This window comes from Eimeria tenella, genomic scaffold (assembly GCF_000499545.2).
Source record: "Eimeria tenella Houghton genomic scaffold, Eth_scaff105, whole genome shotgun sequence".
In the NCBI taxonomy this organism is placed as follows: domain Eukaryota; phylum Apicomplexa; class Conoidasida; order Eucoccidiorida; family Eimeriidae; genus Eimeria; species Eimeria tenella.
This window is the reverse complement of record NW_013541467.1, coordinates 46,849-59,657: the sequence shown is the minus strand read 5'-3', so window position 1 is coordinate 59,657 and position 12,809 is coordinate 46,849. Positions and strand designations below refer to the sequence as shown.

The 12,809-nt window shown below is 50.0% G+C and overlaps 2 protein-coding genes across 2 annotated transcripts; both read left to right on the top strand.

The window, feature by feature from the left end:
- Window positions 1-104: 104 nt before the first annotated feature.
- Window positions 105-5,050, top strand: ETH_00006400 (IQ calmodulin-binding motif domain-containing protein, putative; the record flags this gene model as incomplete). Its single annotated transcript, XM_013372725.1, has 12 exons — window positions 105-573; window positions 790-1,177; window positions 1,394-1,790; window positions 1,891-2,081; window positions 2,176-2,471; window positions 2,604-2,800; window positions 3,026-3,195; window positions 3,467-3,600; window positions 3,836-4,068; window positions 4,242-4,377; window positions 4,548-4,646; window positions 4,779-5,050. The coding sequence occupies 12 exons, from the start codon at window positions 105-107 to the stop codon at window positions 5,048-5,050; spliced, it is 2,982 nt and encodes a 993-aa protein (XP_013228179.1).
- Window positions 5,051-5,159: 109 nt separating this feature from the next.
- ETH_00006395 (uncharacterized protein) lies at window positions 5,160-11,326 on the top strand (the record flags this gene model as incomplete). Its single annotated transcript, XM_013372724.1, has 18 exons — window positions 5,160-5,432; window positions 5,560-5,724; window positions 5,864-5,949; window positions 6,174-6,443; window positions 6,622-6,763; window positions 6,864-6,967; window positions 7,090-7,242; window positions 7,390-7,519; window positions 7,684-7,803; window positions 7,949-8,224; window positions 8,415-8,685; window positions 8,820-9,039; window positions 9,161-9,320; window positions 9,423-9,941; window positions 10,178-10,314; window positions 10,417-10,574; window positions 10,810-10,919; window positions 11,177-11,326. 18 exons carry the CDS (start codon window positions 5,160-5,162, stop codon window positions 11,324-11,326), a joined length of 3,444 nt encoding a protein of 1,147 aa, XP_013228178.1.
- Window positions 11,327-12,809: the final 1,483 nt, after the last annotated feature.

Sequence of the window (12,809 nt, the reverse complement as noted above, 5' to 3'; positions counted from 1 at the left end):
TGTTTGTGTGATGATGAATCTTTCTGCTTTTTGTTTAAATTCTTTAGTAAAGATTTAATCTTAATAAAACATCGCACGCGAACGTCTGTTAACCCTGCTGGCTTATGTTTGACGCCAGCAGCGCCCTAGGGCGCTCGGCTCCGCTGGCGCAGGACCGACCCTCTCAGCCGACACTTGGGGACCGTGAGCCCGGGAAATCTGTGAAACCGAAGCTTTTGCTTGTGAATAAATCCAAGGCTGGAACGTCCAAGGGCAGGGTTGGCGCCCAACACGAACCACCTTCGTGGCCAGCGAGTGTAGCTGAAAATGACTCGCGGAGTGGTGGTAGGAAAGCAGCCACCCGCTTGCCGGGGAGGTTCGACAATGACGACACCTCCTCCCCCCTGAACGCGGACTCCCCAGCCAATATCTTTGTCCTTAAGGGGATGCAGCCGCCGTCCAAACATGCAGAGCCTCCCATGCCCAGCGCGACACCTCCGGCACGGCAGCCAGTCCCTCCTGCCTCTGGCGTTGGAGATTTAGGCAGGACGGATCGGCTACTGCTTCAGAGAAGGAGCTCAGACTTGTTCAGAGGTGTGCGTCTGCTACACTGTTACCTGTGCATTTCCATCAAACGACAACTACTCACCGTCGCATACTCTCAATGCTTGAGTGTAGACGCCAGAGTCTTCAATTGGATATGTGACGAATGCGCACTCTGTGGCTAATTCGATTGCTTCTGCAGTCGCTACATGCGAAAGAATCCTGGGCTTATGGGACACACGGAAGGGTTGCGATTGAGCGCTGCAGCGGGACAAAGGCACAAGACGCAGCACCCAGAGAGGGACTCTGACGAGGGTTCTGTTCATAAGTTGGATGTGTACGGCATAGATGGGGAACAGGCAGGTATCGGGGCAATCTCTGCGGCTGACGGGTTCTTGCGCTCGGGTTCTAAGGTGTTCATTCGGGACGGCGAATCTTCTCACCGCAAGTCACTAGACTTCCAAGGGCTAAAAATGATGCAGGTCATTGACCCTTCGTTGCTTGGTAGGGTGCTTTTACAGCAAGTTCAACCATTCCAGCTTACAGGTCGCAAAGGTATCACCCAAGAAACCGTTCTGGTGCAGGACGAGCGCCCTAGCCTTAGCCTTGTCAATAGACACAGCGTTCTGAGCGCCGACGCCCACCTAGACAATAAGTAAGTGTATAGGCTATCGGCGACTTTGCCGCGGGCGGCCGAGGTCCTAACGGCAAGAGTGAAGAAGCACTGCAGATTTGCGCTTTAGATGCGTGTAAAGGACTGTCTAAGGATCTGGCTGAAATCCCATTATTTGCATTCCAAACAGAGTGCATACGCACAGCTTTGGTGAAGTTACAAGGCAGGGCATGCGCCATTCCGTCTCTTATATTGCAGGGCCAACGACGTGGACGAAGCGATTGACAGCCTAATGTACCTTCCGTCTTGCAACGACGCAGCCATCCTAGATTGTCTCCAGCATCGCTTTCACCGAGGCCTCTATTTCACGTCCTGCGACAACATGCTGATCTTTGTTAATCCCTGGGAGTCTCATGAATCTGCCGTTGGTGAGGTTTTCAACCGCAGGAAAGCTGTGCAGTACTGGACTGCCCATATTGCAGAATTGCCTTCCCATCCTTACCTGGTGGCACGCCGGGCTTTTACGAATGCCATGAAACAACACCGAAACCAGCTTGTTCTCACCTTCGGAACCTTCGGTGCTGGGCAAGACCGCGTGCACCACGAGCTGGTGAAGCTTTTTATACGTTTCGCGCTGACCATGGAAGACACCTGGGTAGGTGCTCATTGCGAGTTTGGTTCTTGATCGCAAGGCTATATTATTACTAAATTTTGGCTTAACGGGACCGACGATTCGTGTGCTGCTTGTCAAGCAGACAGACGAGGAGGCGCGAGCGGCTGAAATTGAGAGAGATGCAGCTGTTTCCCTCTTAGAGTCGCTGCATATCACACACCGCGGGGAGCTGTTTGGGGGACGATTAGTGGACCTTTTCCAAGTGGAGCTGGATGCGGAGGGGGGAGTTGTGGGGTTTAGCTTTTTACCCAATTCATCGTACGAGCCAAGCCAGTAAGCACGCTTATCAACAGTGCTGAGCTTCTGCTGTTGAGCTACGATGGCTTTTCCGTTTGGGCTGCACGCTTTCCTTGCTTGTTTGTCTCAGAGATATCGTGTCCTGGCAAATGCGGCAATCTCTAAAGTCTGTTCCCCTACCCAATCTGTTTTACCATGTAATGTATGGCATCCATTATAATGTGGGAGATCCTGTTTTGGAAGTGGCGGGCCTTCACCCGGCCGATGTGACGGCATTAATGCATTATTTTCCTCTCCCGTTCAACACTTATGAAGATGCTCAGTACGAGAAATGCCAGCAGTTTCTCTCCGACCTTAGCACTATCGGACTATCCGACAGGCAGAAGGAGGAGTTCCTGCAGATTCTAAGTGCTATTCTTGTTGCAGGTAAGCCAATCTAGGCTGTGGGGCCTGTCATGTTTTTGGTGAGGATAGAGCCTGTGTACTTTTCCAGGTGCTTCGATTTTTAGGATTTTGCACCTGCAATAGTTCGTAAACGAGCTGCTTTCTGATTTTCAGATGTTGCCAGTTACAAGATCCATAACGAATTACCGGAAGAGGGTCAACAAGCAGCAGAACAAGAGTCGGATGTACCTGCCTCGTCAGCACCAAGGGTACGGCGCATAATGAAGCAGAAGGAACGAACGGTTGAACACGCCTTTGTTGTCGGCAGCAAGAGCGCGATGACTTTGGCGGGCTTAGACATCATTAACCTGGTTAGTTGGCCCATTCTTGGAAGCAGTGTTTTAGCTGCTTGCATGTAGCCAGGTATTTGCCATCGCAGTTTTAGGTTGTGTCGAGCTGGGGTTTTCAAGATGCACCACGCGGCGCCCCAGCGCGCAAAGCTTGTGAACAAATAGGCTTTAAACAGCTTTGGTATCTGGTGTCAAGAGATAATGCGCATGTTTTGGAACTCCTGTGATTGCGCTGCTCTTTGCAAGCTGGCGAATCTCTTAGGTATTGATGAGACTGTACTGCGCGACATATTCAACGGTCCGGACTTTTGGCAAGTGCGATTTTTGGCCCTGAAGCTATTCGTACGGCTGCGATGGTGGCTTTTGGGAATCATCGGACAAAGTCTGAGGCTATCCAAAAGCACTGAAGTTCATAAGTGAGGAGCCAGAGAGCTTGCGCACAACACGGTAGTTAACTGCTGCTACGTATATGCTGGGCTTCAGACCGAAATCAGGATGCAGTCTCAGTCACCTGAGCAATACCCAGAGCAGACCACAAAGTACTTCTTGAGTCTTCGATGGTTTCAGCAAGCTGCTGAGTTTCTCAAAAGGCTGCTGCAGCGAAGGTTCCTAGCTTTGGTGATCCAGTTCAGGAAATCGGCTGCCGTCCACAATCACTGTGAATCCAAAGTTGTGGATGTAACGCAGTCGCATCACATTGCTGAAGGCAGCTGGCTTGGACTTTCGACATACCGGCCCTGATTGGGCTTTCAATCAGCTGCTGCACAACTACACGGAAGAGTGTTTTCTTCACTTGTTCGCATCCTGGGCATTTACTCTTGGTAAGTTGCACCCTGGCCACTCCGCCCAGTCGGTCCGTAGCTGCAAGCGCTTGAATTTGCGCCGACAGCACGGACCTACCACCTCTGACCCCTCGTTTTTCGGAACAGTTGACGCGTAGACAACCACTATAGCACTCTAGGGGTTTATGACTGGAGCCTTTCTAACCAGTTTGTGTAGTTTTCTTTCAACCCACTTGCGACTTGCGTTGTCAGAAGTGTGCATGGTTTGTTTCAGATCAAGCGACGTATCTCTTGGAAGACGTGGAGCCTCCTCCGGCAAACTTCCATATGAATGATGAAATACTAGATGTCTTCACAGGGCCAGACGGGATATGGCATATATTAAAGCACGAGCACACAACGCGAGGCGGAGAAGCTGCGGATGACTTGTCAGATGGTGTCCCATTGGCTGCAGTTTCCTTCGTCGATAAAATTCTCAAAAGCAAAAGTTGCACTAACAAAATACGAGTGAGTTGTGAATACTGGCTGACGGTCTTGAGCCAACACAAAATTCTTCTTAACGTTTTGCAGTAGATGCGCGGGCAAAATACGGGTGATTTGTAAGCATTTAGGGAGCACTTTAAAGCAGTCCAAAGCTTCCTTCAACATTATGTGTACTTCAGTTGCTGCTTGTTTTGCAGCAAGTTCCAGGCTACAAACCCCCGAAGCCAGAAACACTCAAGCCGAAAATGGCCGTCAGAGTGGTTAAGGCAACTGCCAAAGCTGCAACAGTACGCGCAAGCTCCCTTCGCAGGAAGGCTTCAGATTTTGACGACAGTACGCTCTGCACCATCCCCCTCTCTCCTTGCCATTTGAAGTCAACTAGGCTGGCAGTTCGCAGAGAACAATCCCATTGTTGCTTGTATGGAATGAGGACACTTTTAGGCTTAACTGGTTTGTGAAAGCTTAACGGCGTTAGCTCCTTAAGAATGATGCGGCATCCTCAGGTCTCTGCCGATTCACAGTGGTGCACACGTCCGGCACGCTTGTCTACGACGCGAGCAAATTCTGCACTAGCGATGCAAACGCCTACACTGTTGCTCCCAGTACGTCCTGCGTACTGTTTCTTCAAAGACTCCTAATGTGAGACAGGATTGCAAAGGCCAAGCGGGCCTTTCAATTTGGCATCAAGCACCAGACACTCTAGCTTGGCGCCAAAACTGCTTGATTTGCTGCAGGACTTCGGACGTTGCTTTTGCAGAGTAAGTTAGAGCTTCTGCGAACGCTTGTTCAGCATGAGACTGCCCACGACGTCATCCCAACTGACTGTCTGCGCATTAGCGTAACCAATCGGTTGATTCACTACGTCAAAGACAGCCTTTCGGAAGGAGAGGCAAGCCTCATTGCCCACGCAGCTCTCCCGAGACTAGTTGGATTCTTACACACAAATGCGCATCACAGGCGTCACAGAGTTTTAGTTGGCGCTCTCAGAGGGGCTTCGAGAAGGTAGAAAAAGTTTTCGAACAACAATTCGGACACTTTTCGTGCCGCTGTATGCTCAGGAAGCTCCACAAACGAACTTCATTGCGTGCGTCAGCTCACTTAGGCCACTCTCTGGTATGGAGGGTAGTGGAGAGGAGCCTTCCTTCAAGTTGAATCCCTACGTAAAGCGCTGGAGGCAAAATATCTTAAGCCACCAGGGTGCGCACGCACGAGGTGACCGCAGCGTTGGCACAGAGCTTATCGGTGCTCTGTGTCATGAGCCCCAATTGCCCTCTCGAGTAACGGCTCTCGTAGCGAGTGAAGCAAAGTTTAGGCGTGGTCGTACTGGCTTCATGCAAGGATTCGACTCTTCCCACGTATGGAAGCAGCTGAATAATTTGCAAATTTTGGTAAGGTGCGAGTAACTGGAAGAGTGCAGATTAGAAGGAACAGCAAGCCAAAGCCCCGAATTTCCGGTCTTCAGCAAAATGGAAGTGCGCCTGCAGATGGGCCTCCTCGCACTGGTTTTCCCTGCAGACGTACTGCACAACGCGGTACCTCGGCATGACGGTGCGGCTGCTATACGAGCAGTTTCTCGAACTCTATTCCATCCTCTGCATCCCATCTTCCTACGGCCAGCAAACCACTAAGATGCTGCTGCAGCATCCAAACCCGAGGGCTGCCAGTGCTTTCCTGTTGCAGGTACATTCCCTTCAGTGCATGAAACTGTATGTGTGCTGCCACTAGCTGAGGAAGTTGGCGTGGCCTCAAGGGCATCTTTCTCCTGTGTATTGCAGCGCCAGACTGTTCCGAACTTCGTCTCTACTGTGCTTGTGAACAGGTTCTTAGATTCCCGAACACAGGGTACCAGCTGGGGAGGACAATGGTTTTCTTTCGAAAAGCTGCATTCTTGGTTCTGGAAAAGACGTAAGCTTGCGTAATATATTACGATACGTCTTTATTTGCTTCTGAGAGTGTATTTGGAAAAAAGCAGAATTTGTCATGACTGCGCATCGTGCTATTTCAACTGAGTCGGATATGCCATCAATAAGCAGTCCATCCATAGTTGGTGTCCCGTATACGTTGACCACCAACCTCTTTTGTAGTCTGTGTAGTTCAGCGCTGGGTTCCTGTCTTTGTGCTTTGTGCAGGAGGATTGAATACCTTGAGCGACTAGTGCCCGCTGTTATCCGCGTGCAGCGGATGTGGCGAACTGTGCGAGAACGCGCGTTCGTGGCAGACATGCATTGGCTTTGCGTCCGGGTGCAAAGCCACTTTCGCCGCATTCTTCTTTTGAGAGAGCTGAAGAAGCTGAAACCTCTTAAGGATCTCTTCTTTGGGGCTGTAGTAGTTTCGGGTATCGCATATGCATTCCGACGCGTAGGCCTCAGTGATGAGGCCATTCAATCCATTGAGACGAAGTGAGACTGAGCTGAAGGTTCCCATGGTTCGTCTAGTCAGAAGCCGCTTCGTTTTAAGGGACAATAAGCAGCTTTGTGGGCTGCAACGTTCTAGCGAGTCCCAACAATTAGCTGTTGGTGCTGTAAGAAAAGAAGACGTAGTCAGATATTCCACACCTGCGATGCTTATTGAGTGCAGGTATAGAAACAGAGAAGTGTATTGTTTACGATGGAGCGCTGCTGTCTGCGTTCAATCGTGGTGGCGTTCAATAATGGCTCAGAAACTGGCGGCGAAACTCCGTCACGCCCTCCTTTTAGACCACAGCTCGCTTCTTGTTCAGGTAACTAGCTGGCCCTAATGAAGTGCTCATACGGTGGTGTCAAAGAAGAAATTGAAGGAATGTTTGCGACCGCATCCGCAGTGCCATGCGGTGATTGCAGAATGCGTGGAGGTCTTTCAAAGCACAAGCCATCATTTTGGAGAAGATTTCTGAAGAGATAATCCCAAATAGGGCTGCTACGCTTATCCAGAGGCACGTCAGAGGGTAAGCACGCATCTGCAGCTCAGAAGTGCTGTTGAAATAGATGTAATTGCTATTCACATACGCGTATTTGCGGATACTTACACTGCAGATGGCGAAGCTTGTCTGGAGTGGTGTTTTTGCAGATGGAGGGAACGCCGCAAGTTCCAAGAATTGAGAGGGCTGACTATGGCGTTTTTATCTATTCAGCGAAAGGGGGCAAAGCTGTACAGCATGCGTGTCATGCTAAACTACCGCCCAATCATCAGGCACACCACTGTTATGAGGGATATGATTGCGTAAGCACTTTCCAGCCCCTCAATTACGGAAGCTGTTGCCCTCTCAGGCAGATAGATGTTTCCGGAGTGAGCAGGGTTCACTGCTTTACAGTGGCTCAAGCATCACAGTTCACGTCTTACTGCCGTTTGTGTGGATGGGCGGCTCAGGGCCCAGATGAACACTTCGGTTGTCCGCATTCAAAGCTTCTTCAGGATGGTTATCATCAGGCAGCAGTACATGAGGTTGAGAAATGCTGCTGTGCTCTGTCAAGCTGGAGCACTAACGAGGCTGCGCCGGGTAAGGTGTCCGTCTCTTCCGCAGACTCGTTTGTGGTGCACGTGCTGTGGTAGGTGGGATGAGGCACAGAGCGAACATTAGGGAGCAGTAGGACAGTAGTTGCCGGTGTACTAGCCCATGAAGAGATTAATTGTATTTGCTTCTGCAGTGTGCGACCATTTTAGGGTGACTACCTCTTGGCGAAGCGCATGGTGGTAAAAATTCAGCGCTGGTGGCGCTCAGTACTCTTATTAAGGGGACTAGAGGTTGAAGTGGCGCTACCCATGCCGATTCGACTGCCAAAAGTAAGAATCATGCCACCACTATGGGCTAATCGTTATCTTGTGCACGCTGCCAACGCTTCTGTTCTGCTATTCAGAGTTCCGTGTTGTCTTGTGGTTGCCGACAATCCCTTTGTACGGTATGAACATGCGGGTCTGTATGGTGTAGAAAGCAGATTCAGTGGTTGCGAGGCGTGAGCTTGTTGCTTTTGAGTTATTGCGGCCTCATCTGCTTCGTGTCCAAGGGGTATTCCGAGTCGAGAGAATGCGCCAGGAGTACCAGTACGCTTACCCAATTGGGTTGCATACAAACTGCGACTGCCGGGCGATATACCCACGGACGTGGGCCCAGCCGCTTCAGGATTTGTTGGTGCGGACTGCTGGAACTACAAGCTTTCAGCAAGATAGTTACATAGCAGAAGCCACTCAGATGGCCCCAGTGATGGTAGGTCTTGATTTGTCTCTGGATCTTTTCAACAGCGTAGCTCAAGGAGACAGGGCTGCAGAGCACATGACTTATCGAATTGTTGTATTGTGGAGATTGTGCTCCGTATATGGATGATGAAGCTTGCGCTTCGTGTATGGGTGATGAAAAGCTTTTGCTTGAATCAGTCCTATGCGTTGCTTCTTTGCAGTTCCTGGACCTCGCCATAGGCGGCCACCACAGTGTAGTGCTTTTGGCAGTGAGACAGCCTGCGTCCGGCAACTTTGCGACACGCGTTCGCGCGGCTATCAAGGGTGGAAGTTGGCAGGATTTCAACCTTGTGCCTAGTGTGTATGCATGGGGGTGGGGAGATAGAGGACAACTTGGCGAAAAGCAAAGTCCCAGAGAGCAAGGAATGACATGCGTTGGTCCCTTGAAGTTTGTGGATCGGGTATTCAGAGACACAATGGATCTACAGACCGGTGAGTTTTTCGTTCGGCCCAAATTATTGAGCCTAGTGGACGCGTGTGCGCGTTGCACAGCCATTTCTTTCGAAGGAAAATTCAAATACAGGCGCACGGAGGTGGGGCACTGTTTTGTCATGCACCTACTGCAGGCCATTTAATTCAGCAGCTCGTCCAGGAAGTGGACTATACCCACACAGTCTGTTCAGTTGCAGCTGGCTTGGATCACTCGCTTGCACTGACCAACGAAGGCATGGCCTTCGCGTGGGGTGACAATACCGATGGACAGTGCGGCCTAGGTCACAGACTTATGTGGGTTAGGCAACCAACACTTATTCCCACCATCCGAAACAACGCCATTAGACTGAAAAGGTAAGACCACATGGCCGCGCAAACGTTACAGCTGAAACCAATCGAGAGCGTGAATGCGGAGGCAGTTTTCACTGCGCTGAATAAAAGCCGATGCGTTTTGATCCTTTCCTGCATTGCTTAGCATAGTTGCAGGACCTCGACAGTCAGGAGCGGTATGCTCCGACGGGAAGGCGCTGATGTGGGGAGCAGCTCATTTTGTTCGTCTTCCTACCCTGACGCCCGATTCGCATTCGTACACTCCGCGTGAGGTTCCGATCGACTCTTCCCAAGAGGCGCTTCAGGTATTTGACTCAACTCTGAGCACTTGTCTGCAAAATTGGACGCTTCGTTGCGTTCTCACCACCAAAATTCTACTCGTAGGTGGTTTTGCATGTGTTTTGCAGATATGCTGTTCTTCCGGATTCAACGTGCTACGGACAGCTGGAGCCGCTGGGGTGTTTGCATGGGGTTCCAACGATAGTGGCCAATTAGGACAAGGGATAGAAGATAAAAAATCAAGAGATATGCCAACATTTGTTGCTCTTCCCGCAACACCAACGAACCCCCATGTAGTTTCCAAGGTTGCTGTTGGAAAGCGATTTGTCGTCGTGTGCCTTCAACAGAAATCTCCCTTCCTTTATACCTGGGGAGCGTTACCAGTAGAAGCGTCGAACGCGACGTCAAAGAGCCCTGGAGGTGCGGAAGGGAAAAAGCCTTCAGCAGAAGCAGAACAGCGAGCCATGATGAACCCATTCCTAAAATTTTCTGGCTTCAAAGCGCCACAGCCTCAACAGGCGAAGCCAGCTGCGCCTCCTCCTAAAACAGAAAAGCTGAAAGCAATTTGCAGACCAACCCGTGTTGCGCATCCTCTGTGGAAGGGCGATGCAGTTGTGGACATCGGAGTGACAGGAGTAGAAGTGCTGGTGAGCTAACCCGCTGGCGCAGCATAATTTCATTACCTGTCAGCTCGGCTGTAGAAAAGTGCGCCGTTGCAAAAATCGTTTATGTCACGCTCTGTCACTGAATTATCTCCACTTTGTGAGCATGCCAGGTCCTGTTCGAATCTCGTGTGGTTCATGGCTATTCTTGGTTGGAAGTTGTATACACCAAAAGGGAGTCGGCCCCAGTTACTGTTGTAGAAGAGCGTGTGACAGTTCAGTCCTTTTTTTTTAAGAAGCAAATTGCTCAGCCCAAGGAGCCTGAACTGCCGAAGGAGGCCGCCATATCGTGCGAATTGGAACGTTTGAAGGGAGAATTCACTCTGGAGCCTGGCGTGTACAGTCTGCGGCATCTCAAGTGGGTGACTCGAACTCATGCCTCTACACATTTAGTTAAGGTAACATTTCAGCTCGTGCGAAGATCCCCCAATTTAATACAGAGTTGTGACGCCTTTTGCAGGCCCCTGAGGATGGTAATCCGGTCGCTACACACCACCGGGAATGCAGTCTCGTTAGCATGTAGTTGGGCCACGGCAGTGCGACCGACTCGGCAACTGCTTGAAAATATAATTAGCAGCGGGGAAGCTGCGCTTTCAAAGAAGTATAGGACAGCCACAGGTCGGTGCTCTATCGCATCATTAACGTAACATGCACTGCGGTACTTGTTTAGAGCTCATCATTAGTTACGCAGCCCAAAAACTGTACAAAGGACAAATACTAGTGCTGCTGTAGCTGATTACCGGGCTGTTTTCTTAAAGTGTGCATATGCTTTAAAATTGAAGATAGCTTTTTACTTAAAAAAACAGTATTTGACAACATATGCTAGGCATATGGCCCCTCCGTGGTTCTGCAGGCGCCCCAATAGAGCTGCCGAAGAAGGTCATTGAACGTGACCAGAACAAATACCGCGAAATCCTGGAGTCGACGAACCGACTCTTAACTAGTTCGCTTCTTTCAAGAGAGGTATAGGCACCGTCAAAGCTCCCATGCTTTTTATTCCCTGATTTGATATAATGGAATCCTAGGGTTCCGAAGCTACCTCCCAACGTTACTGAAACATCAGGGTTCGGCGAATTTAGGGAGTGTGTGTGCCCGCTAGCATATATGTTCGGTTTATACGACAGACAAATCACTGCATTTTCCGCTGGTGGTAGATATGTGAGTTAGCTTGTTTGCTATTTCGCAGCAGTTTTTTACTTGCGCCTTTGTACTTTGCTCAGAACCAGTCCCGTCAAAGTGCGAAGCCGTTGGCGGAGACTCTTGTGCCTGACTCCCGCCTTTTGCAGCGCATGCGTGCCATTTATAGTATCCGCAATGCACGCAGTAACTCTGCCTCCTATGATTCTGAACATGAAGATAGCGTCTCTTAGGACTGCAATCAAGAGCCGCTGCTTAATAATTCTGTTGAGCACAGGAATGCCTTCAGATGAGATGCTGCGTTCCGCCGTTTTGACTTTCCGTTACCCGCCAGCATGTGGAGTACTTTCGCAGTGATATTTTTGTCTCTTTACCTACGCCACCGACCTTTCAAGTCACCGAATGCGCCATGTTCTATCAACCCTTTGTAGCGCCTTGTAGCTGCTCCACACCAAAGGGAGAAACGCGTCAACATCTTGGCAGTGGCTTTTTTGCAGTGAGCCATTTTGATTGCTCACAACCATTTTGATTGCTCACAACCAAAAAATTGTGCATATATGTTTTTTTTCTTACTTGCGATTCCTGGCATGCAACAGTCTGGAGAGAGATGCTGTTGACTTCCTGTAACTACAGCAATCAGAGTCAATAAAAGAGCTTTTAACTGAAGCAGGTAGGCAAGATGACACCACCGTCGCTAGCAGCTGTATGACAGAACCTAAGTCGAGCGTGGGTGCGCTGAGCAGCACACCCTATACGTCGAAGAAAGGTGGACCTTCAGCGTTTAACAGCCTGCTCCGCTTGAACCATGCCGGCTTCCGAAAATATTAGTGGGGGCAGTTTCGCATTCGCCGGTGGGGTAGAGTGCATCTTTGGTGTACATGGATTCTGAAAAAATGGAGCCCAAGGATACAAATTTCGGTGCAATGCTGTGGGAATGAGCAAAACTAAGCTATGCAACAAACTAGGCAATATGATACAGCGATTGGAGCAGACAGCCACGTTACGTTGATGGCTTGCGGCGCAGTGCAATACGCACTTGCTGAAAACTGAATCATGACTTCTAACAGGAGGTACATAACGAAATGTTGTGTGTGACGGTGGGTGGCTTTGCATGAGGCTGCTGCCCTGCCAACCCGCTGCTGACTAATCGTGGACGCAGCTCGGCAGCAAGTAGCAACCCGCTGCAGTATATAGGCTTCATTTCTGCTGTTGCATAGAACGTGAAGTGTCCCAGAAATCATATAACTTCTTCTCAAGAAACTATGATTTTCTCGGCCCCAACAAGCCGCGGGACACCGGACCAGCGGACATGCGGCCCAGCTGTGGTGTTCTTTCGATGCATTGAAAAGTTGCACGCAAATGCAAATTCATGATTGTTCAGTTATTTTGTTTCCCTATTTTATTAACAGAGAAAGGCTAGATTCGAGAAGAAGGCATCGGCAAAGCCTTGCAGTGGACCTTAAGACCAGTCGATTTTCACACCACGGACCGCTGTTCAACGTGCTGCATACGTCCACCGCTTTCCGGATGGTTGGTGAACGTTACTGTATTTTGTGTAGTGTTATTAAGGAGAGCAACGACTTTAACCGACCTGATTGCCTGAGGCGTCTTGTGGTCCATACCGATGACTAAGGGGCCCCGAAGACCAACTGTGCCATCAGGATAATCAATCCTCCTATCTTCTGGTGAGGCCTTCAGGAATTCAAAGTCAAGAAG